This window comes from Amia ocellicauda, chromosome 22 (assembly GCF_036373705.1).
Source record: "Amia ocellicauda isolate fAmiCal2 chromosome 22, fAmiCal2.hap1, whole genome shotgun sequence".
Taxonomy (NCBI): domain Eukaryota; kingdom Metazoa; phylum Chordata; class Actinopteri; order Amiiformes; family Amiidae; genus Amia; species Amia ocellicauda.
The window spans coordinates 930086-951594 of NC_089871.1; the positions used below are offsets into that span (position 1 = coordinate 930086).

At 50.0% G+C, this 21509-nt stretch overlaps 2 protein-coding genes across 8 annotated transcripts; both read left to right on the forward strand.

Moving 5' to 3' along the window:
- The first annotated feature begins 217 nt into the window (after nt 1-217).
- LOC136718599 (general transcription factor II-I) lies at nt 218-7832 on the forward strand. 4 transcript variants are annotated; one of them, XM_066696383.1, is made up of 15 exons: nt 218-390; nt 1401-1503; nt 1872-2010; nt 2227-2355; nt 2604-2787; nt 2878-2906; nt 2991-3033; nt 3655-3698; nt 3838-3912; nt 4025-4081; nt 4363-4425; nt 4623-5237; nt 5868-6098; nt 6469-6592; nt 6952-7832. In XM_066696383.1, exons 1-15 carry the CDS (start codon nt 332-334, stop codon nt 6962-6964), a joined length of 1908 nt encoding a protein of 635 aa, XP_066552480.1. In that variant the 5' UTR covers nt 218-331; the 3' UTR covers nt 6965-7832. The 4 variants fall into 4 exon arrangements, with proteins under 4 accessions (XP_066552480.1, XP_066552479.1, XP_066552477.1 ...); XM_066696382.1 differs by having other exon boundaries at nt 218-1503; nt 6469-6639; XM_066696380.1 differs by having other exon boundaries at nt 218-1503.
- Nucleotides 7833-9749: 1917 nt separating this feature from the next.
- Nucleotides 9750-21239, forward strand: dtx2 (deltex 2, E3 ubiquitin ligase). Of its 4 annotated transcripts, none has more exons than XM_066696384.1 (10): nt 9750-10693; nt 12344-12932; nt 14681-14739; nt 15474-15521; nt 16682-16816; nt 17845-17912; nt 18702-18860; nt 19215-19376; nt 19819-19908; nt 20384-21239. In XM_066696384.1, the coding sequence occupies exons 1-10, from the start codon at nt 10384-10386 to the stop codon at nt 20609-20611; spliced, it is 1848 nt and encodes a 615-aa protein (XP_066552481.1). In that variant the 5' UTR covers nt 9750-10383; the 3' UTR covers nt 20612-21239. The 4 variants fall into 4 exon arrangements, with proteins under 4 accessions (XP_066552481.1, XP_066552482.1, XP_066552483.1 ...); XM_066696385.1 differs by having other exon boundaries at nt 15477-15521; XM_066696386.1 differs by lacking the exon at nt 15474-15521.
- The last annotated feature ends 270 nt before the right edge of the window (nt 21240-21509 follow it).

Here is a 21509-nt window from a genome sequence, read left to right on the forward strand (position 1 = left end):
CAGTAGCCTATAGAGAGACACACATGTGCAAGGCTCTGCAGATGGATGGGTGTCATTCTTATCTTGTGGAGATATATAACACGTATATGATGAGACATGTATATGATTAATACAAGGCTGATTTTTCCTTGTCTGTAAACGGATGGCTCTGGAGAGAAACACTACAACTCCTAGTGTGCAACGCGCGGCCGGCCTGCCACCCCGCGTCCCGCAGCAGTGAGTCGTGCGGGTCACAGGCAGGAGGCGGCGGCGCTGCGTGGAGACACAGACCCCTCGGTCTGCGCTGCGACGGAGACGTTTCTTTCAGGTCGGACAGCCAATGGCTGTTTAAATGCATAAGCGGGTCCCGTCCACAGCCCGGCGCCGCACGACCACCGCAAACAACGCAAAGTAAGTGAAAGAGCCGGGCAGCGGCTCTGCAGTGTCTGTGCTCGCCTCGGCTCATCAGCGCCGCAGCACACTCGTCACAACTTCATCTTTCCGGGGATGATGCAAATGACAATCACAGAATCATCGACAGCCCGATCCGCCGCGGTACCGAGCTCAGCACCGGGGCTGTCGCTGACGGGCAGGGCAGGTGCACGGCTCTGTTTTTGTGTCTTTACTCTGTGACGTTGCTTTTCAGTGTCCATTTCTGCAGTAGACAGTATCCGCTCCATGCCAACCCAGGCGTGACGCATCAGCTGCCGTGCGTGGCCGTGGGAGCCGGACCGGCGCTTTCACTGCGACGGTTGTGTGGACGCTGTGGCCGGTGAAGGGATGTGTCTGGCGGCTGCAGTGAGGCCGCAGCTCTGAGCAGCTCTGAGCATCCGGGCCGCCGGTCCACACGAAAGGGCCGTGTGTGGAAAACACTGACACTTCAGTCTCCTGAAGGACCAGCCCGAACCCTATAGTTAGCACTGGTCTGTCCCCATCTCCCCCTGTAGTGTGCCAGACACAAACTTCTCAACTTCGTGTATATTTAGGGTCAGGATATATATATATATATAATGTGTTGTTTTTTGCTGTAAAAATGTGAATATGTAATGTTTCCATCATTCTCCATTGAGAACAGATGAGTTGTGCACAGCGAGGCACAGTGACGGCAGGGTGACACTGCAGCGGTGGGCTGGTCTGGGGTCCAACCTGCAGTCTGTGGGTTTCTGTTCGTGCCAGTCGTGATTAATATGGCAGCTCATCCTGGCTGCAGCTGCGACCGTCCCCCACCGCTCCGGTTATCCAGAACTCATCCGCTCGTCTGGTGGTTTTCATTCGATCACTCGGGTCACATCTGTTCACATGGTACCTGTAGCACAACAGCTGGTTCTCCTGAGCTGCGCAGCTCTCCTGCTCTTACGCACTTTATTTAACTCTGCGTCCTTGTGCTGCGGTGTACCCATTTCTTTCTCTTCTCACCCTAGTTCCATGGCACAGGCCGCAGACTTGGCAGCAGGAGCCCCAGAGGACGAGGCCTTGGACAGCCACGCAGCGGTGACCTTCCTCATGTCTGCTCTGGAGTCCATGGTAAGAATGGCGGCTGTGTCGAGCACACGCAGGTTTAGGTTCATTTGCTGTCTAATTCTTAGTATTAAAAACAAAACAAGCTCAATTCCTGGCTAGACAGATACTTATTTCATGAAAGGTCTATTTTCCAACTTTATGTTCTGTGCTGTAAATGAACTGTCTGTGTTCCTTTCCAAATAAGCAGAGGAGAAACATGCAAACCCTTTCTGTGCAGTCATAATGTGAATGAAGGCCCATCCCGTTGTCTTCCTCTGCTCAGAAACCTGAGATTATATTAGGAAAGCAGTGGGTGACGTGCTTATTCTGTAGAGCCCTGCAATGCCCTCCCGGGGTCTCCGCTGTAACGACCGTACCTGGTGCCGTTGCAGTGTAAAGAGCTGGCCAAGTCCAGGGCAGAGGTGGCCTGCGTCGCTGTCTGTAACAATGAGGTGTTCGTGGTGGGGACAGAGCGCGGCCGGGCCTTCGCCAGCTCCCGGCTGGACTTCCAGAGGGACTTCATCAGCTACTGTGAGTCCCCTCCTCTCACTGCAGAACTGTATCTCCTCATAGCGTAGCTCGAGTTGTAATTCTCTGTTCCTGCTTCTCAGCTCTTGATTGAGCTTTGTTTAGTCTAGTCAGATCCATTTCAGTGGCCTGTAAGAGCAGTCAGTGTGCTGGCTGTGGAGAGACAGATTACTGGTGTGTCTCACTCGCTCCTCTTCACTCTCTCATCCTGACATGCAGGTATATCAGAGGAAGAGAACGTCAGAGTGCAGAAGCATCAGCGCCGCGGTGTTAAACCTGGACGTGAGGAGGGTTCGGACAGAGAGACCCTGAGGAAGGCGGTGGAGGACCTGTTCTGTATATGTTATGGTAAAACTGAAGCTTTTGTCTCTCGGCACTTTTCACACCAGACTTGACATCAGAGAGTCACTTTATTTCAAACAGACCATCTGTATCTTAGTTTCAGAGTCAGTCTCCCAGACATTTGTGCCTCAGACAGCGTCTGCCATGTTTTGATCGAGAGAACATGGAGCTTCTCTTGTGCTAAGATGGGGATGAAGATGTGAGTGGATAGAAATGTGTGGTTCCTGCTCTTACTGTGGGTCCTGTCTACTCAGGGAAGGCCCTGGGGAAGTCCAGTCTGGTTCCTGTGCCGTATGAACAGATCCAGAGCGACCCCTCTGCAGTGGCAGTCAAGGGGCTCCCGGACGGGCTCTGCTTCAAGGAGCCGGCGTGCTACGATACCCTGACGCTCAGACACATCCTGGGCAGGAAGTCTCAGATAGCCTTTGTCGTTAAAAGGTGACCAGCCCTCTGTCTGTCCTCGTTATGCTTTTCTTTCTCTGCACTGATTGAGTTAGTGTATTGACCAGCATTTCGGTGTCATTTCAGACCTTTTAAAGAGCAAAAGAAGAAGATGGGTAAGGTGATATTCTTGTCTTTTTTTACCTGAATAAAACACAATTAGAGTAGTAGCTTATTTTCTGTTTTTCTTCATCTGACAGGAGAGCAGGTCAGTAAGGCGGCTGAGAACGGATCGCCGGACAGGTAGTTATGATTTACCACCAAGTGCTCAGTGCGTCTGCGTGTGAGAACATGCCGAGTCTGCTTCTCGATTCTCCTCTTTCTTCCATTCAGACAATCTCGATCTTGCTTCTTCAATATTACTATAAGTAGTAATAATGATGGTAATGGTTAGTGTCCGTGCTGTGTCTGTTATATAGAAGTTGTGAACTGACAGTATGTAGTAATGGTAGGTTATGTATGTTACACTCTGCGAATGTGTCGTCATTAACACACTGTCACTGTTACAATTGGCTACAAGAGCGCAGTGTCGGTGTGTATATATATATATATATATATATTTATAATATATTATAATATATCTAATTTATGCTCCCATATGACAGTTTTTGCACGACTCTTTATTCCCAAATGCAATGTTTTTCTCTCATATTACATTTGTTTGTTGCGAGTTAAACTTTTTGGTCCTGTATAACATATCTCGTTCCCTCGTGACACTTTCTGTCCGTCCTCCACCTCACTCTGTCTGTGATTCCCTTCTTGGGCTGCTCAGCACGCTCTGAGAAAAGAGGGGATGTTAGTGGCAGAGAGCGATGCAGAGAAACACTCAATGCAGTCTGACGGCGACGCTCCTTCTCCTTGCAGCTTCGTAGCGGTGCAGGTGAAGGCAGAGCCCAGTGAGGACAGAGGTGCGTACATCTCAGACGCGGGGTTCCTGAAGTTGCTGCATGCTTTGCAAGTCTATTAGCTTATTGTAGCCTCTCATTTCTCTGAGACACCGGTCCTGCAGCCTGACGCCGGTCTGTCTATCTGTCTCCGTTCCCTCAGACGATCTGGAAATGACCACAGTAACGGTGAAGGAGGAGTTGGTGGATCCTGAATACACGCTCTACCCCCTGATAGGTACGCCCCGTTGCGCACATCTTTATTTACCTGCAGAGGTCGTTTTGACTGACCTTGTGCATCACCTCCTCCTGTGCGCTGCTTCAGTGTGATGCTTCTGCTCTTCCTGCAGGCAACTGCCTCGGTGAGGAGTTCGGTGAGGATGAGGAGCGAGAGTCGGTGGTGACGGGTAAGGATGGCAGGGGGCGGAGGGAGGGAGGGAGGGATGGAGGGAGGGAGGGATGGAGCCTGCAGTGAACACTGTGGACCGGACAGCCCATCGGACTGAAGAACAGCATGCCCACAATCCACCCTTGTAAACAGACAACCTGGCTGCTTGCATCTCCTTTACAATGTAGAAAACCGCTCCTTATACCACCAGCTCATGCTTGTGTAGTTGTGTTGATGGAGGAGTCAACCGAGGTACTATGTGAGTTGAAGCATCTCTCTCTCTCTCTCTCTGTGGTTCAGGGTCGACTCCACAGGCCGCGTCCGAAGCCAGCGACGACCCCGAGGTCGAGGTGACCATCGAAGGTGAGGCAGGAAAGAGGGCTGTAGGACCCGTTCAGAGTTTACTGACTCAAGTGCTAAAAAAAACATTTACATTTATTGTTGTGCATTGTAATTCAGAATAACTGAGACCTACACTGTGCGTCCGGGCCTCCTCTCTCAGTCCGGCTGAGACTATTCCTTCTAGACCATAAGCATCCAAGTGCTTTTCATTTCCACAGCCTCAGCCAACTGCTGGCTGCCCGCCGGGATCGATCTCGCCCTCGGACGCCCTCGGGCCGATGCCCCCCAGCCCTTCAACAGCAAGAACACGCAGTGCAGCACCAAGTGGGGCATGACGGTGCTGCGCAAGTGGTACCAGGGCCACTTCAAGCGCTCGGCCTCCAGCATTGACGCCATGTCCGCCTCGGAGCTGGACAAGGTCCTGCAGCAGTTCTACATCAACGCCAAGACCAGCAAGAAGGACAAGTACACCAAGAACTCGCTCAACGCCATCCGCAAGAGCATCAACCGCTACCTGCGCGGCCCCCCGCTGCGCCGCGACATCAACATCTTGTGCGACTCGGAGTTCCCCGCCTCCAACCGCACCTACCGCGAGGTGTGCCGCACCCTGAAGATGGAGGGCAAGGCCTCCACCAAACACACGGCCCCCATGGCAGTGGAGGACCTGCTGAAGCTCTACCAGAGCCACGTGCTGAAGCCCAGCTCCCCCCAGACCCTGCTGAACAAGGTGTGGTTCGACATTATGTTCTTCTTCGGCCGGCACGGTGGCGGGGGCCGTTACACCCAGCGCGAGTTCACCAGGGAGTCCTTCGGCTTCGGGATCGACGAGTACGGTACGTCTCTCCTCCAGCAGCGGCTTTCGACGGCTCCTCAAATACACTGTCATCAGTAGGAGCACTTAGAACGTAAGAACATAAGAAAGTGTGCAAACGAGAGGAGGCCATTCGCCCCATCGTGCTCGTTTGGTGTCCATTAATAAAAGTGATCAAGGATCCTATCCAGTCTGTTTTTCAATGTTCCCAAATTGTCGCTTCAGCCACATTGCTTTGCTTGAACTAAGGGATGTAAAACCGATTTCATCAGTGTTAATGCAAATAGAAGTAATAACATATTAAGGAAGTGGAGCTGCTGTTCAGTGCAGAGCTAATTGTGAGTAAAGCTGATCGGGATGCATCGCTGAGTGACCCCCCAGGGTTCCTGAGACCCTCGACAGTCACTGCGCAACTTGTGCTCCTGAACAAACAAGCAAGGGGCTGGATTGCAGCTTTGTGGTTTTCTACCTGTTTGTCAAAGTGGGTGCCTTGTTCTCTTGTGTCTTTTATTAGTCCCCCCTGACTAGTGTGCCTCAGCCCTCCTCTGTTGTGAAACTGTATCCATACATCATGAATCAGATCTGCCGTGTCTGTCATGCGTCTCACACACCCTCCCGGCTCATGTGTCTCTGTGTGTGTGGGTGTGTGTAGGGAGGGAGTTTGTGTACGCTGTGAAGGACGAGCGGGCCGATGCGGAGCACCAGACCCACCACAGGGTGCGGATGTACGCCCTGCCCGGAGACCCCCACTGTCCCGTCGCTGCTTTCCAGCTCTACCTGTCCAAACTGAACCCCTTTAGCAACGCACTGTTCCAGCACCCCATCCTGCACCCCTCCACGGACATCTGGTACAACACGAAGCCTGTGGGAGTCAATGTGCTGGGTGGGTACTGCCAATTTCCCAGAGCAACAAATCGACAAACACACGGTTCCCTTTATTTTTCATACTGCCTTGATCTGTTTGGGGATTCGCACATTTCCCCTTCTAGCTGAGAAGAACTTTCTTAGACCAGTACTTTTTGGAGGGATGCTCAGTTTTATCAGGGACAGAGCAGCCTGCAGTTTAACCATTCAAATCTTGTTTCTAGACATTTAAAGCAGTAATGGAGAGATGTGAGTGGACGTGATTAGTTGGATTTCCACTATGATTTCGATTGTACGGCCTGTATGATTGGAGGATTTGAGGAACTGTAGAGACAGTAGTGCATGTCTTGGCTGGGATCTGACGTGTGTGTGTGTGTGTCTGTCTGCAGGCAGCATGATGCCCAGGCTGTCTAAGGAAGCCCAACTGTCTGCCATCTATTCCAACCACAGCATCCGAATGACGCCGGTGGTCCTGCTGCAGGGCCTGCTGCAGACGCACCGCTCTGAGGGACAGTGAGTGTCCTCGCTCTCTGTCCTCCCGCAGCGCTGCTCCTCCACGCGTGAGTGGACGCCATGTCAAACTCCCGACAGCAGGAGCTGTCCCTGTGTTCACAGTAGCTCATATGGAGTTACGTTGTGGGCTCCAGAGAAGCTGGAGTAGTAACTTCTTGCTCAAAAGAAACTGTAGGATTATTTTAACTTGTTTTCCATACTATTCTATTGCATTGTCTCAATCAGTGGACACTGTACTCTATATCAGGAGAGAATGTGTTTCTGGAAGTCAGCAGGTTTTTTTAATAATTAATATATGGATGATTTACAAACTAGAATTGTAGTTTTACTGAAGGCATGTTTGTGTTTTCTACACACAGGCCGATTATATAAAACCCCAGACCCAGTCTTACGACACTCTGGCGACGCTCTCTCGCAGTGCGCGCTGTGCAGCGACACAGCCGGACACAGAGACGGAGACGGACTCGGGCAGCTGGCTGTCTGTGGGCATCACAGTGATGTGGTTACGCTTTTAGGCACGGGTACACACTTTCTGTGTTCCTTTCACACACAGCTCTGCTTCACTATGTCTGGTTATTTCTGTCTGTGAACTGAACTGTTTTCGGTGTCTTTTAATTTTGGGATTGTGGTAAACAAGCTGCTCATTAGTATCATGACCCCGATGTCAGAGGGGAGTGGGATTTAAACGGCCTGACCCCCGAGCCCGGTTGCCCTCAGAACAGTCTGTGCTCAGTGGACTGTGGCGCCGCGTCGCCTGAGCTGCTCCTGCCACACGGGGCCGGACCCTGGGGCTGGATTGGCACACCTCTAGTGCGGCCCTCTTCTTACTGAAGCAGGAGATTGTGTTGAAGGAGGGGGTCACAATGTTGCGTGACTTCCTGGACATTCCCCTCCTGTGTGTCGTATCTGACACACCTGCATGTGTACTTCTGTCTCATGTTACTTCTATGAATGTAATCATAATGTTCTGTTGTTTTGTTTACTGCTGATGTAAGAAATGCTACTATAACATGTTATATCTTGTCTTTAGGTGATAGTGCAGCATTAGCATTCAGAAACAGTATTTATTTATTTAAAGATGTATGAAACTTCCATCCTCGTTCTTTCTGTACATTCGTTCACACAGACGCCTGTGTATTTTTATGAAGCAGCTATGAACACTTGTACAGAGAAACTGAGTTTGTACACATTCCCATGTTCCGTATGTCATTTCTGTACAGTACATTTAATAAACACAGTCCTGTTTCCTATAGAATGGTCTGGTGGTTTGTCGTCGTTGGGATGATTGTGTTGTTGTAGTGTTGCCGTGTCAGACGTGTCTCTTCAGAGAGTAATAATGGTGCGACGGGGGATTGATGTGGACTTTGTTCACCTGTGATGGCTCTAAAGCAATATTGAAATGATATTTGCATTGTAGATGATGTGTGTAGGTTTGTTGTGATCTGGGAGATTTCCAGTTTCATTTCATACAGGAATGCAGAATGAAACAACGCAGCGATAAATATTCCTGGCAGCTGAATCGCAGCTCTGAGGTCACAGCCGTCAACGCAAACAAGACAGTCTTTGTTTGGAACAATCGGCAGTCATTCATTTGGCAGCAGTTTAGACATTTTATGTATTTTCCTAAAGGCTATGAGCTGCCAAATTTGAATACCTCAAATTGATCAAAAGCTCTGAGGTTTGGTGTTTAAATTATATGTTTGAGATTCCGTAACTGGGCATATATGATAAATCTGAAAAAAATCCTCCTTCGAGAAACCTGTTGCACCTGTATTTAGTTCCATCGGTGAGCATGGACAGAGCCGGAGTGTCTAGATGTGATAAAGCAGCTTGTATGTCCTTCAGGCAGTAATTCTTAAATATAATATTTTTTTTATTTCTATAGTATCCAAATCCAGTATTTAAAATCAGAACAATTTAATGAATCGTTGATATGAAGGCATTGAAGGTGGTCTACACTGTCCAGGTTTTATTTACTGTAGTATATGTTTACTGTGCTGCAGTATTTCCTGTGGCCACCAAGCTGTGGATTGGGTCAGAAACAACACTCCTGCTTTAGAACATAAGAAAATAAGAAAGTTTAAAATCGAGAGGAGCCCATCCGCCCCATCGTGCTCATTTGGTGTCCATTAATAACTGAGTGATCAAGGATCCTATCCAGTCTGTTTTTGAATGTTCCCAAATTGTCTCTTCAGCCACATCGCTGGGGAGTTTGTTCAGATTGTGACGCCTCTCTGTGTGAAGAAGTGTCTCCTGATTTCTGTCTTGAATGTCTTGAATCCCAATTTCCATTTGTGTCCCGGATGCGTGTGTCCCTGCTTTAACAGTGTAAAGGCCTGAGTGGGCTTGTAGTGTTTGCAGGCCATAGGCTTTACAGTGCCGTAGGCCAGTGTGGCCAGTAGGGGGCTCCATTGCAGAATTAAGACACAATATTAAATAAACTCTTCAAGGAAAAATAAAAATGAAAACATGAGACTGTGATCCTGTGTGAAAGGCTTGCTCTGTGTTCTGCAAGGTGATGCTTCAGTTCAGTGGGATTAACTTCTGTTTGTTTCACAGCCAGATTCAGTTTTACTTTACCTGCAATGACAGAGAAACAGGTATTATAATACAGCACTTCTGTGAATATTATTATTATTTCTTCTTCGTTCTCTTTTATTTCACCAGGAAATGTACCCATTGAGACCGGGGCCACAAACAAACAGACAGCACATTAACACATGTGGTACAACATAATACATGATCATGCTGTGGAAATCACCCCAAGATTAATGTAAATGCTTTCTCTCCCAATATGTCAATGCCAATCCAAAACAACTGTAATGTAGTACTTCATTCACACTTTCTTTTTTTACTTTCAAAATTATTCTATCCTACCCTAAACATAATGAATACAATTATTTTACACACATTTTATTTTATTTTTTAGTGATGTTATAATAAGCATACACAATTCGTTTTTGAACAAGATTAGCACTGGCATTGACATATAAAAAATAAAACCCATGAGCATTGGCATGTCACAAGCAGCGACCCGTAGTCCTGTTAGCACGACGCTATATTTCCCAAACTAGCAGGAGATACGACATCGCCGACGTTTTATTTCCGCGCCTGAAACTACAGCTCCCACAATGCCCTGCGCAGCGTCGCTCGGGTGTTTCCGATGAGAGTGCGGGGAGAGCAGTGCACCCCAGAGCCGAGCGCCCACAGCGGAAGAGCCGGGACGCGGAGCCGCACGGAGGGTCTCTCGACGCGGGTAGTTCGGCAGTGAGAGCCGAGGATCAGTGTGATCGCACCGCAGTTCCCGGGCGGACTGGGCAGCGCAGCCTGCGGGGTCTGTTTACGTCTGGCGGCCGGAGCCGAGGCGTCGCGCTGAAGTTCGGAGTTGCTGCTCGACTTGTTTCGCCAAGTTTTCCCCGACGCGTCGCGCTGCCTCTGCGGGTGTTCAGGGTCCTGACCGCGGGGGACTGAGGCGCTCCTGAAGGGATCACTCTGTCCGGGCCTCGGTCACAGTACCTCAGCGAACCGGTCCGGTCCGGAGGGATCAGGGGGGCATCTGGGACCGGGATCTTTTCTACAGCGCGGTAGTTATGCTTTTCCACTGCCCATCTCTCGCCTCTCCGCCTCCCGCCGAGCCCCTGGACGATGCGCCGAGCGGCGCCTGTCTGTAGCTCCGTGGGTTCGGTCGGGTCGGGTCGGGTCGGTTCGGTGCCAGTGCCCGCCTGCTGGGAGCGCTTAGCCGAGGGCTCAGCGCGGTGGAGACGGGGTGTATCGGGCCCGGAGCTCGGGAAATGATGGCTGCGCCTGCCGCTCCGGGAGGCAGCGGCCCAGGACCCACCCCGGGACCCGTGTCTTCCGCCCGGGGGGCAGCGGGTCCGGGGCAGCCCACGGTGGTGGTGTGGGAGTGGCAGGATGACTCGGGCTGCTGGCGGCCGTACAGCGGCCAAGTGAGCGGCTACATCGAGCAGTGCCTCCTGCAGCTGCGGGGGACGAGGAGCGGGGGGCCGGCGAGCAGCAGCATCCCTCTGGGACAAGCCGACGCCAGCCTGGCCTCCTACATCATCGACATCCCCAGTCTCAAGCAGTTCCGCCAGGACACGGGTGAGTGTCTGCCCCGGGAGGGGGGGTTCTGCCCGGGGGGGAGGAGGAGGTGTTTCTGCCGGGGCGGTTCACACGTCCGGACCACGACCCGCTCACGACCCGCTGTCTCGGTGTCCCGGACGCTCCGCTGGAGACAGACAGCCCTGGTGGGTTTGATGAAAGTGACTTTTCAGTGTAAACAGACAGGGGAGCAGCTGACGTTAGAAAACCTTGAATTGCTCGATTTAGTTATTTTCTAATTCAGCAACATGGCGGCACACATGAAGTCCGTGTGAGATACTGATGCACTTCACTGTCATTGAACTCGAGCAGCAACACTTATAGTAAAGCAGCATCGACAAAGAAACAGCAGAGCCTGACAAGATGACTGCACTTACATTTTAAATGAACATTTGTTTGTGTTAGATAGATCCCTTTGGTGAAGTTTTAGATCCACATTTAAACCATAATCATGTTCAATTCGTGTAATTCTGATCTTGTTACAATTCTTTATTTTCCGTGTCCATTAATGGGTTTTTCAAAGAGCAAGGTCTCACTTTGCATGCAAAACGGCAGCTGAGAAATCCTGACCATTTTTAAATAGTAGGAGATCAGATGACAACCAGATTATTATTTATTTATTAACAGACGCCCTTGTCCAGAGTGACTTAATACAGTAATACAGTGCAGTTCAAGGCATAAAACATTTTACAAATTCCAACTTACACAAGTGTATATGAGATATACAGTGAACAATAGATAAGGTCTTGCATCCTGGATTGTAAAAGCTGATGAGTGCAGACAAGATGTTAGGTCACAGTCATGGGCCAGGGGAGGGGAGCACAGGGGAGATCAAAATAACAATACAAGTACTAGTAACGCAAGGCGAGTAGTATGATAAAACACTGTATAAGTGCAATCTTACAGGAGAATAGATGGCTAAATTACAAGTACTGTCTGAAGAGATGTCTTGAGTAAGCACCAGAAGGAGGTCAGGGACTTCAGTGAGAAGGTCGTTCCACCACTTAGGGTCCAGGGATGAGAAGGAGCGGCTCTGGAGGAAGTGGAGTGGAGAGGAGGCAGAGTTAGTCTGCACAAACATATGAAGGCTTGAAGTTGAAGAGCAGCAGTACGTTCTGCGCTGTACCGGCCCTCCTTTGTCAGGAAGGTCCCTGTTGGCACACAAGAGGCTGTGCTGCCAGCTGCCAGTGCACCAAATGACAGGAAACTGGAGAGAAATGGCAGGAAACGCAAGCTTTATTAACCACACATCAGATTACAGCAGGAAAGGAATTACACTTTTTGTGGCATCAACAGCGTTTCAGAGGCTGTAAATCTGCTGAACAAAGCCTGTTCTACAACCACAGGCGGCTCACGGACTCCAGCACATTGTTCACAACCTACAGAGCAGCCCCTTTGACCCAACGAACACGAGTTAATGTGCGTGTCGCTGTGTGGCAGTGGGGGATGTCTGCTCGGGTCATCTGGGGGAAGGAGCAGGTGGGTGGGTTTGCTGTGAGGAGTGATGTGTGGGATACATGATGATACTCAAGATCGAGAAGACGAGAAGATCTCGCAGCTTCTTGCACAGGCCTATTCTCCCCCCAGATAATTGTATTTGTGTTAAAATGCAAATCCCTGTCACCTGTGATGTTCTTGTCTCTCAAACAGGAAAGATGCGCTCGGTGCGGCGCAGCCTGTTGCCCCAGTCTGGGGCCTTGGGCAGCGGAGTGACGTGGGAGTGGGCCAACGACGAGGGCAGCTGGACGCCCTACGAGACACGCACCGTCGTCCTGCTGGAGCACAGCTACCAGGCACGCCAGCCCTCTGTGGACCTGGGCCAGCATGGTTATAACTACATGGTGGATCTGGCCACCCTAGCCCAGGTCAACAAGGCCACTGGCTTCAGGCGCCAAGTGCGCAGGCAGGTGAGCCAGCCCTACCCTCTGGCGCCCCTGTCTGCTGGCTCTGTGATCCACTCGGGCCCGGCCTGCTCCTGCCATCAGTGCCTGGCCAACAGCAGCAGCGGCCCGATGCCCAGCCGCTCGCGACACTCCTTCTCTGTGGCTCAGATGAGCCGCCCGAGCCTGCAGGGCCCCGGCAGGGCGTCTGCTGCCAATCCTATGCCAGCCTACTCGCCCTACCCCAGACGGCCCCTCTCGGTGGGCAATCCGGCCTGGGGCGGCCCCTGGAGCCCTGCTGCTTCTGGAGGCCCGTCTGCTGCAGCAGCCTCCCAGCCCAGCACCTCCAATGGCCTGAGGTAAGACCCCCCCGTGCTGCCCTCAGTGTCCGTCCTTTGAACACAGCGCGTGAAACACACAATAATGATATTTGTTAAACAGAGTAGAGACTCTGAATGGTGAGAATTTTCAAAAGCAAGTCCGTGACTGAAATGGAAATTGTATGGTGTTATTGTAGCCTAATTATCTCCATCTCTAAAATAATTAATCCATTTCCATTCAAGGCATGTAGTTTGGTTTCCATTTTGTCAACTGTCGGACAGTTTGTCTGCATTGTGTTCAAATTGGCCACTCACAGCCCACGGTTTCCTGTCCTTTGACCAATAAAATCTGTTTGTGCAGAACAGGATGTGTTGTCTTGTGGTTCGATCACTTCACTGACAGCTGGCGCTGTCATAAGCGTATTGGCTTACTGGAAAAATATCTTCCTCTCAAATTTATCTTAAATTATGCATTTAATTGATTGCATTATATTAAATAATGTACAGATATTGGCTAATCTCTACTTCTGCTTTATCTTAGTATGTATTTAGTAGTGTGTAGGTTAAAGTAACAAAGCCTTGCTGTGTCGTGTTGTTCTTCTGTCCTGATGACTCGATCTCTCCCTCCAGAGACAGCACAGCCTGGATCATAGCCATGAATATCCAGAGCTAGGAGCAGGTGGTGATGCAGATCACCTTCACGCAGCTCCTATGTTTTGGAGAGATTTCGGGAGCGAGTGTGAACCGTTGACAAGTCTGACAGTCGGGGCTGTGAGAGTGTGTGGTAGTGCAGTGTAACACACGCAGCCCTGACCCTAGGGGACGTCTCCAGTGTAGTGGCTGATAATGGCAGGAAACGGGGAGGAGAGAGGCGTACTAACGCCACAGCCATTGTTTTGAGCCGGAGAGGAAGGAGTGATTTAAGGTCCTATTGTTCTCGGCTGTGGCTGACCCTTGACCCCGCGTGGCTCGTGTACCAGGTCCAGCAGAGCACGGCTCAGCCATCGGCAGTCCCCCGAAAAGCCAGGCCTGTGGCTGTGCTGAACAGTAAAACATTTATTTAAAAGACTTCAGGTTTGCTGTATAATTGTACTCTGAAACCATAAACACAATTGGATTGTAAAGGAATGTATTTATTTTGTCGTAGTTTTGCTGTAGGATTTTGTCCTGTTTTTTGGCGTAATGATAGTTTGAAAGAAACGACATGTGAGCCTGAAATCCAGAAGTAACAGCTCCCATATCGATGCAGGTGAACTGTGAGGCATTGGGCTGTGAAGTCCTGTTTCGCAATTTGTAATAAATGGTTTGAATTTGAGGAATGTGGGTTGTGTTGTCTTGTTTTTGTGCAGTACAACAATAAGCACGGGTTTGTGTTGTTTGTGCTGCTGTTATGGGAGACGGCTGATGCCTTGTTTTAACGATCGCTTCTGTTTACCTGGAAACCGTGTCAGGGCTGACGCCCACAGCAGCCACACGGGACTTTAACCACATGCGTGTGCGCAGGCCTCTCTCCGGGGGCTTTAGGGCTTCCTGCCTCACCATGGTGTCTCTCTCGGACTGATGCTCGTTGCCTCTGAAGTCTCATGAGGACCCGCTCTGTGTTTGTGCAGAGAATGAGTTTATAGCACTTTGAGTCCAGCATCAAGGATTGTCAGCCTCATTCATTGACTTAAAAATAATAATTTTAAATTAATACAATTACGTCATTGTGCTTCATGCATTGTTCACACCTGGTAGGGGACATTTTCCAGTCCTATTTTCTCAAAATCCCATTGCTGTTGTTTCAGCATCCCTTCAGTCCCAGTGCAGCTGAACGGACCCGGCAGCATCGGCTCAGCGCTGGCAGGTAAGTTGACATCTTCAGTGGCGGTTATAGAGGCTTGGCCAGGATTCATTTAACACATTTAGCAAAGAGATCAGTGGCAAAGCGTTTTCTAATGTGCAGAACGAGACATCATCACTGTGTGTGAGATTAAAGTGAAAATGTAGGGGAAGGTCTTTGGCAGAAGATGTGTATATCTATCTTGTATGTAAAGATGGGGCAGTACAGGAAGGCTTAGAATTCAAATCAGCACAAGGACCACGGAGAGAGCACGGTATCGAAGTGCTGGAAAAGCCCTGAGCCGTGGGGTTTCTTTACAAATGAGATTTGAAACGAGTGGCCCATTTCATGTCGTCTAAAAGCAGCTCCTGTAATACAAATTATGTAGAACAATGACTGGACTCCCCAGAATTCAGAGTCCTTCTATTGAAGGGATTTCTAAAAGAGCGTACTTACACTCATAAACCCCACCAGCTGTTTAAGGATTATAATAAGTGTTTTGTTTATCAGTATCTGCTCTTCATCTTAGTTTGTCAGCAAAATCAGTTAACATTTCATTCATTGCTTACAGCCAAAAATAGAAACCAAAAAAGCATTCACTGTGACCAGCTCTGTGTAAAAGCCACAATCGGCCAACATTCAGTCATGGCTGTCAGATAGTGTTGTCGTGGACAGGAGGCCAGTCCTGGGCAGTGGTGTAGATGTTTTGTTTCCAGTGTCTCTGGAGGCTGACGTGCTTCTCTCTCTGGTGGTTTAAGCAGATAGCTGGGCAGGAAGGAAGGAATGGGCTGACAGTCGGAAACGAGGTTAGATAGTACAGCATGTGAGCAATGCGGATGTCATTCGCTGTGCAGTCCGCTGTTGTGTGCAGAGGTGTGAGCTCCATGTGTGACGCCCGTGCTTGTGTGCCACAGCTGTGAAAGACGAGACTAATCCCTGCACAGTCTGGGTGTTGGTGTTGGTGCTGGTCTGGTATTTGGGGGGTTCCTTCTTGGAGTTTGTGATGTTTGTGAGAGGGGCATTATGACAGGTGGGTGTGGCTGCACTGTGTTGCAACTGTGTTTCTAATCTTTGTAATCTTTGTTGAACTTGCATGTTTGAGGTGCTGATTTGCCTGCATTCCTCTTGTGGTGAAAATGTTTGCAGACCGTTGGGCTGTGCTGTGAGCCGCTCGGGGGGAGGGGGGTGTCAGAGCCAGAGCAGACCCTCGGCGCACAGCAGCTCCTTCTCAAACATACGCCACACTGACATCCCGCACAGCGAAGGGGGAGACTTCCTGTGTTTACTGCCATTAATCCATAGTTTTTATGTTTTATCACCTTTCATACACACACCTGAAAGTGCTTTACAGGGGAAAGCAAAGCGGTTTAATCAGAATCACAGCCAAAACATTCAAACTCCCAGATTCAGTCACAACAACCTGGCCACCAAATGCTAAAGCAAAACCTGAGCGTTTCAGTGTCTCTTTCTCTTCATTAGAGCACAACAGAAAGGTTACAGGAAGTGGCAGGAGGAGGCTGTGTGGCCTTGCTGTTCTGAGATGATAGTAGCTCATTTATAAGTGATAAAGGCTGTTATGTACCCTAAAATATCTTGCAGTAGCCTGTCCCGTGTTTTGGTCACGGTGAAAAACTGAGAATGTGGCCAAGCTCAGGAGAAGAAACAAATACAAACAATAATTATATATACATGTATGTATGTTTTATGTTCTATCCATGAACTATTTGGAGTTCCCTATTCAGGAAGTATGAGAGACTGTAATGAAAGAGCAGCCCCTTCCCCCGGCCGGTTTCTTCTGGCCCTCATGCCCACCCGGGAGCCAGGCTGCAGGGAAAGAGTCTTGCTGCTGGCTTTGTCATCTCCTCGTCCCGCTCGGCTGTGACTCGCCCCGGTTTACTGACTGTTGTCCTCTCCCCACCCCTCTCGCCTCCTGTCCCGCATGTTTCCCCGGTGCTGCCCGCTGCAGGCATGGCCTCCATGTTGATGTCAGCAGCCGGACTCCGAGTTCGCCTGACGAGCGCTGCGCAGACACAGCCTCCCGCCCCCAGAGCCGCCAAAACGCACGGCACCTTTAGGAAGGCAAAGAAACAGCCCAGGACAGGTAGTCTCCTTGCTCCGCTCACACTCGGCTCTCTCTGCTTTCCCAGACGACTCAAACTGACCCGCTAACGCTTTCAGCCCATGATATTCCCGGACACACTTTCTTTGTCCTTCCATGATAAATACACGTCAGAAACGCCAACCTAGAACTCGAGGCCGAGGAAATGAGATTTTAATTCTCGTGAAAAACTGCAGGTGTATTACACTGGAGATGCATGCTTGAGTTCAGACCATTTGTATACATGCAAGATTAATACTTTTCACCTTCTAGACCCTGCAAGACGACCCTCTCTAACTCCAAACAGGACAACAGCATCGAAGCCTAGGAATATACAATACAGTTTAATTTAGATTTTGTACCTCCGCTTCATCTTAAATAGACGTGAAGGCGTGTCTTTGCTTTTGATCCCGTTGAAGCATGTCCATGTGTTTGCTGTGGCGTGTTCAGGCAAGCACATTGAACACGCAGCCAAGAGTTTCATTCGCTTTAACCCACATCTCGCCAGTACAGTCTTTCCATCCCTTTCTCATTCTTCTACTGTCAGAACACGCGTTGGCTGCCTTTCATAAGCTTTCATAAGCATGTGCTCTGGCTGTTTATTGCTCCATCCTGTTGACAGTGGCCTAGTTTAAGTCTTGTACGTGAGCCACTGTTTGCACGCCTGTGGGCCGCAGAGCACCACAGATCCCTGTGAGATTGTGCTGCTGGTACTCAGTTTAAATCTGAGACTTGCGTTTCGTTGAAGGTCAGGTTGGGGGAAACTGTACAGGGCATGCCAGCCTGTGTGGTCCGAGTGCGTAGCTCTGCTCTGCTCTGCTCTGCGTTTCCTGCTCTTATGTAGCGCTATGTGTTCGTGAGCAGGTCACTGTGGGCTGTGCTCGTCTGTCAAGCACGTAGGGCCTCACTGACCTCAGAAGAAACATCACTGTGTTAGATGTGTCACCGAGATGGTTAGTTTTAGAGTCCCTTGAGGTGTTGTGTGTGTCTGTGTGCGTGTTCGTTTGCTAACCTAGTGTCTGTCTCTACAGCTTCAGTGCAGACTGCGGAAGAGGCTGTCAGGAGATACATGGAGGATGTAGAGCAGCCCCCTGAAGAGGTGAGAGGGGACAGGGGTCTGCTTTTCCATGACACTGAGCACTCTCTCTCAGGGTCTTACTCACTGCACACTTGCACTGTTTCTCTCTGAATCAATATTGTCAGAGCAAGAGTTTCAGTTTTATAACTGCTGACAGCTGCTGCTGCTGTTTCGCATCACTGCTGTAAAAATAGAAAACAACACATTTACAGTTCACATATTCTGAGATCCCCTCACCCTCTGCACACTGCGACTAAATATAGGAGCGCGCCCGAGAGATTGGGCTGCGAAATCAGGGCATCGCAGTCGAGCTCCAAACTCCTCCGTCAGCATCTTTTCCAGCAGTCCTTGCAAAAAGAAATGGAGAGAGAGGAGGGAACAGATTGTAGAGAGGAACATAAGAGTCCAATCGAGAGGAGGCCATTCGCCCCATCGTGCTCATTTGGTGTCCATTAGTAACCGAGTGATCCAAGGATCCTATCCAGGAGACCTCAGTGGCACTCAATACTCGTCTGGGGTTATAATTTCCTTCACTGACACCTACTGGAAGGTGTGAGCAGGACTGAAGGAATCTTAAGAGAGATGGTGATTAGTTCAATATGGGAGTAATTCAGGGATTGGAGAGAATAACCGTTCTATCCCCAGAGCCTCAGTTTCTTGACTTTGAACCAGGCGAGTGTATTTCGGCCAAGAGGCTCTCGAGATTAAAAGTGAGGTTTGTTTGATAATCTTGTCCCAGTTCCACTCGGCCCCGCTGCTCCTGGTGAAGTCCGAGTTTCGGTGCTTAACCCCGTTCTCTTTGGTACGCAGGACTGCATCATCTGTATGGAGCGGCTAAGTGCGGCTTCGGGCTACGACGGTGCGAGCGACGGCCAGTCCCTGTCCCCCGGCGCTGTGGGGAAGTTCACCCGGTGTGGGCACTGCCTGCACCTGCTCTGCATGCTGGCCATGTACAACACCGGCACCAAGGTACAGCTGCTGCTTTACAGAACCAGAGGCTTCATTTGCTCACCTGGGCTTTTGGGTTTAAAGGGATGACTTGCTTTATGCTGATTGTCGAGCCGGGGTGACTATAGTCCGCTGCCAGTGTGGAGGCTGCCTGTGTGGGTTATAGAGAGAGGGACTCATTAGTATCCACAGCCGCACCTCTGGGGTCTAATTAACGCCTTGAATAAACCTCCTTCATCCAAATGAGCTTCTGTGTTAATGAACGTTGTTCCTGCTATGAGACCACACTGGAACCCTCTCTCACATGCCACACGCTGTCAGTGCCGCTTCACACGTGACCGTGCCGTGCTCTCTCTGATCTACTCCTGGCCACAGGACGGCAGTCTGCAGTGCCCGTCCTGCAAGACCATCTACGGGGAGAAAACGGGAACGCAGCCCAAAGGCAAAATGGAGATCTATAGGATTCCCCAGTCCCTGCCAGGCCATTCTGACTGTGGGACCATACAGATCATCTACAGCATCCCCCCGGGCATACAGGTACAGTTCACACTTGCACATCACTATGAATCCGCAGTGCGGGCCACCCATGGGCATCGATTACCACTCAACCTCAGAGAGAGAGATAGGAGTGTTTGTGTCTGTTTATCTACAGTCTGTTTGTTAGATAGGATTCATACAAACCAAGAACCAGACTCTGGAGGCCGACTATGTTCAGTCCATCAGGCCAATCGTGTCAGAGGTAGGAGTTATCATTCGGTCATTACCCTGAAGGACAGGAGCGCTTCCTCTGGGATATTTACATGAAAGCAATTCTTTAATATTTTAAGTTACTGAATTCATGGAATAGTCCAGAAAGATCGGATGCAGCGCAGTGTGAAGCAGTGAAGTGGCTCAGCAGGCAGGACGTGCTGCTCGCTGTCACAGCAGCGGGGTGGCCTGTGCACATGGACAGTAGGCCTCTGTTTCTGCTTCGTTTCAGGGGCCAGAGCACCCGAACCCAGGCCAGCCGTACAGCTGTCGAGGCTTCCCCCGCCTCTGCTTCCTCCCCGACAGCGACAAAGGCAGGAAGGTAGGTGCCGGGACGCTGGGGGGGACACTGCTGTTCAGTCAAGGACATCTTGTCAAAACCAACACACAGACGCATTAACACCACTCTCTCTACTGTCGTTTTCCTTTTACACAAAGATGCTTCAATTCAGACCTGCAGTTGGCCATTGTGTGTTGAAAAGTGATTTATAGGAGTTAGGAGTTTATAGGAGTTTCTTCACCAGAAATCTATCCACCAAAGATTTATCTTTCTGTTAGCGCTCAGGTTATTCTTTTCCTCTCAACAGTCGAGTGTTTCAAAATGAATGGTAATTAAACACCTTAAGAACACGAGAGTGTCCAGTCAAGAAAAGGCCATTTGACCCATCGTGCTCGTTTGGTGTCCATTAATAAATAACTGATCCAAGGATCCTATCCAGTCTGTTTTTGAATGTTCCACAAAATCCTGGAAGCCTCAGCTCAGATCTCGGCTGTCTCTCCCCTGTTTCCCGTCCCAGGTGCTGGAGCTGCTGAAGGTGGCCTGGACCCGCCGGCTCATCTTCACCGTGGGGACGTCCAGCACCACAGGGGAGCCCGACACGGTGGTGTGGAACGAGATCCACCACAAGACGGAGATGATGTCCAATGTGTCCGGCCACGGCTACCCTGACCCCAACTACCTGGACAACGTGCTGTCGGAGCTGTCCGCCCAGGGGGTCACCGAGGCCTGCCTGGAGCAGCCGTGATGAGAGAGCAGGGGGACGGGCTGGGATGATGGGGGAGGACATGCTTGGACATGGAAACCTCTTCCATGCTGTGTTGTGGACTGCAGCCTCTCTGCAGCTCTTGGGAAGGAAGTCAGCATGTGTGTGTGTGTGCGCGTCTGCGTCTGCCAGTCAGCCTGTCTGTGTCCATGTTTTAAAATTGTGTTGAAGCTCCTACCTTTACATTAGTCATTCCTGAATCTGTTCTGCCGTTCACGAGATGAGGAACTTCTCCAAATGCCTTTTTCATTCTTGCTGCTGTTTGGGAACGCCAGACTGGTCTCCCATGAACTCGAACCCCCTGTCTGTGAGACCCTGTCGCTCCAGCTGTGGGGATGTTGGAGCCTCGGTCCTCCCCTCGGCCAGGTCCACAGACCACCTCTGTAAGCGACCCCTGAGGCTGGTGAAATGCACCGGGGGGGCAGTTCATTGGTGTGTACTTTGGGCTTGAATTCCTATATTGTCAGTCACTCTGGTGGGAAGTTTGAAACTGGACTCGGGGGCTCAATGATCGTATAAACTCGGTAAATAAGACTCATTTCTAAATGCTAAACAAGGATCGATTTTTGGGGGTAAAAATCATAATAAAAGTGAACAGAACTTAAAGGGATCTCACCTGTCCATCATTTCTTTACTTGTGGTCTGTGGTTAGCAATGTTTATAGATGTATCTTTATTCTCTGTGTACCTGAGCTTGTGGTTTCTCACTGCAGTGTGGGGAGGAGGGTTCGAATGCCAAGCGGAGCTCTGACCAGCAAGCTACATACATAGTGTCCAGTCATGCTCGTTTGGTGTCCATTAATAACTCAGTGATCCAAGGATCCTTTCCAGTCTGTTTTTGAATGTTCCCACATTGTCTCTTCAGCCACATCGCTGGGAGT

Excerpts from the sequence above, each read along its gene's own strand:
- LOC136718599 (XM_066696380.1), top strand. The coding sequence starts at position 1,279 with ATGGTACCTGTAGCACAACAGCTGGTTCTCCTGAGCTGCGCAGCTCTC. Across the intron at positions 2,011-2,226 it reads GAGGGACTTCATCAGCTACT|GTATATCAGAGGAAGAGAAC; the intron begins GTGAGTCCCCTC and ends CCTGACATGCAG. Across the intron at positions 4,082-4,362 it reads GCGAGAGTCGGTGGTGACGG|GGTCGACTCCACAGGCCGCG; the intron begins GTAAGGATGGCA and ends TCTGTGGTTCAG.
- dtx2 (XM_066696384.1), top strand. The coding sequence starts at position 10,384 with ATGATGGCTGCGCCTGCCGCTCCGGGAGGCAGCGGCCCAGGACCCACC. Across the intron at positions 12,933-14,680 it reads AGCACCTCCAATGGCCTGAG|CATCCCTTCAGTCCCAGTGC; the intron begins GTAAGACCCCCC and ends CTGTTGTTTCAG. Across the intron at positions 18,861-19,214 it reads TGTACAACACCGGCACCAAG|GACGGCAGTCTGCAGTGCCC; the intron begins GTACAGCTGCTG and ends TCCTGGCCACAG.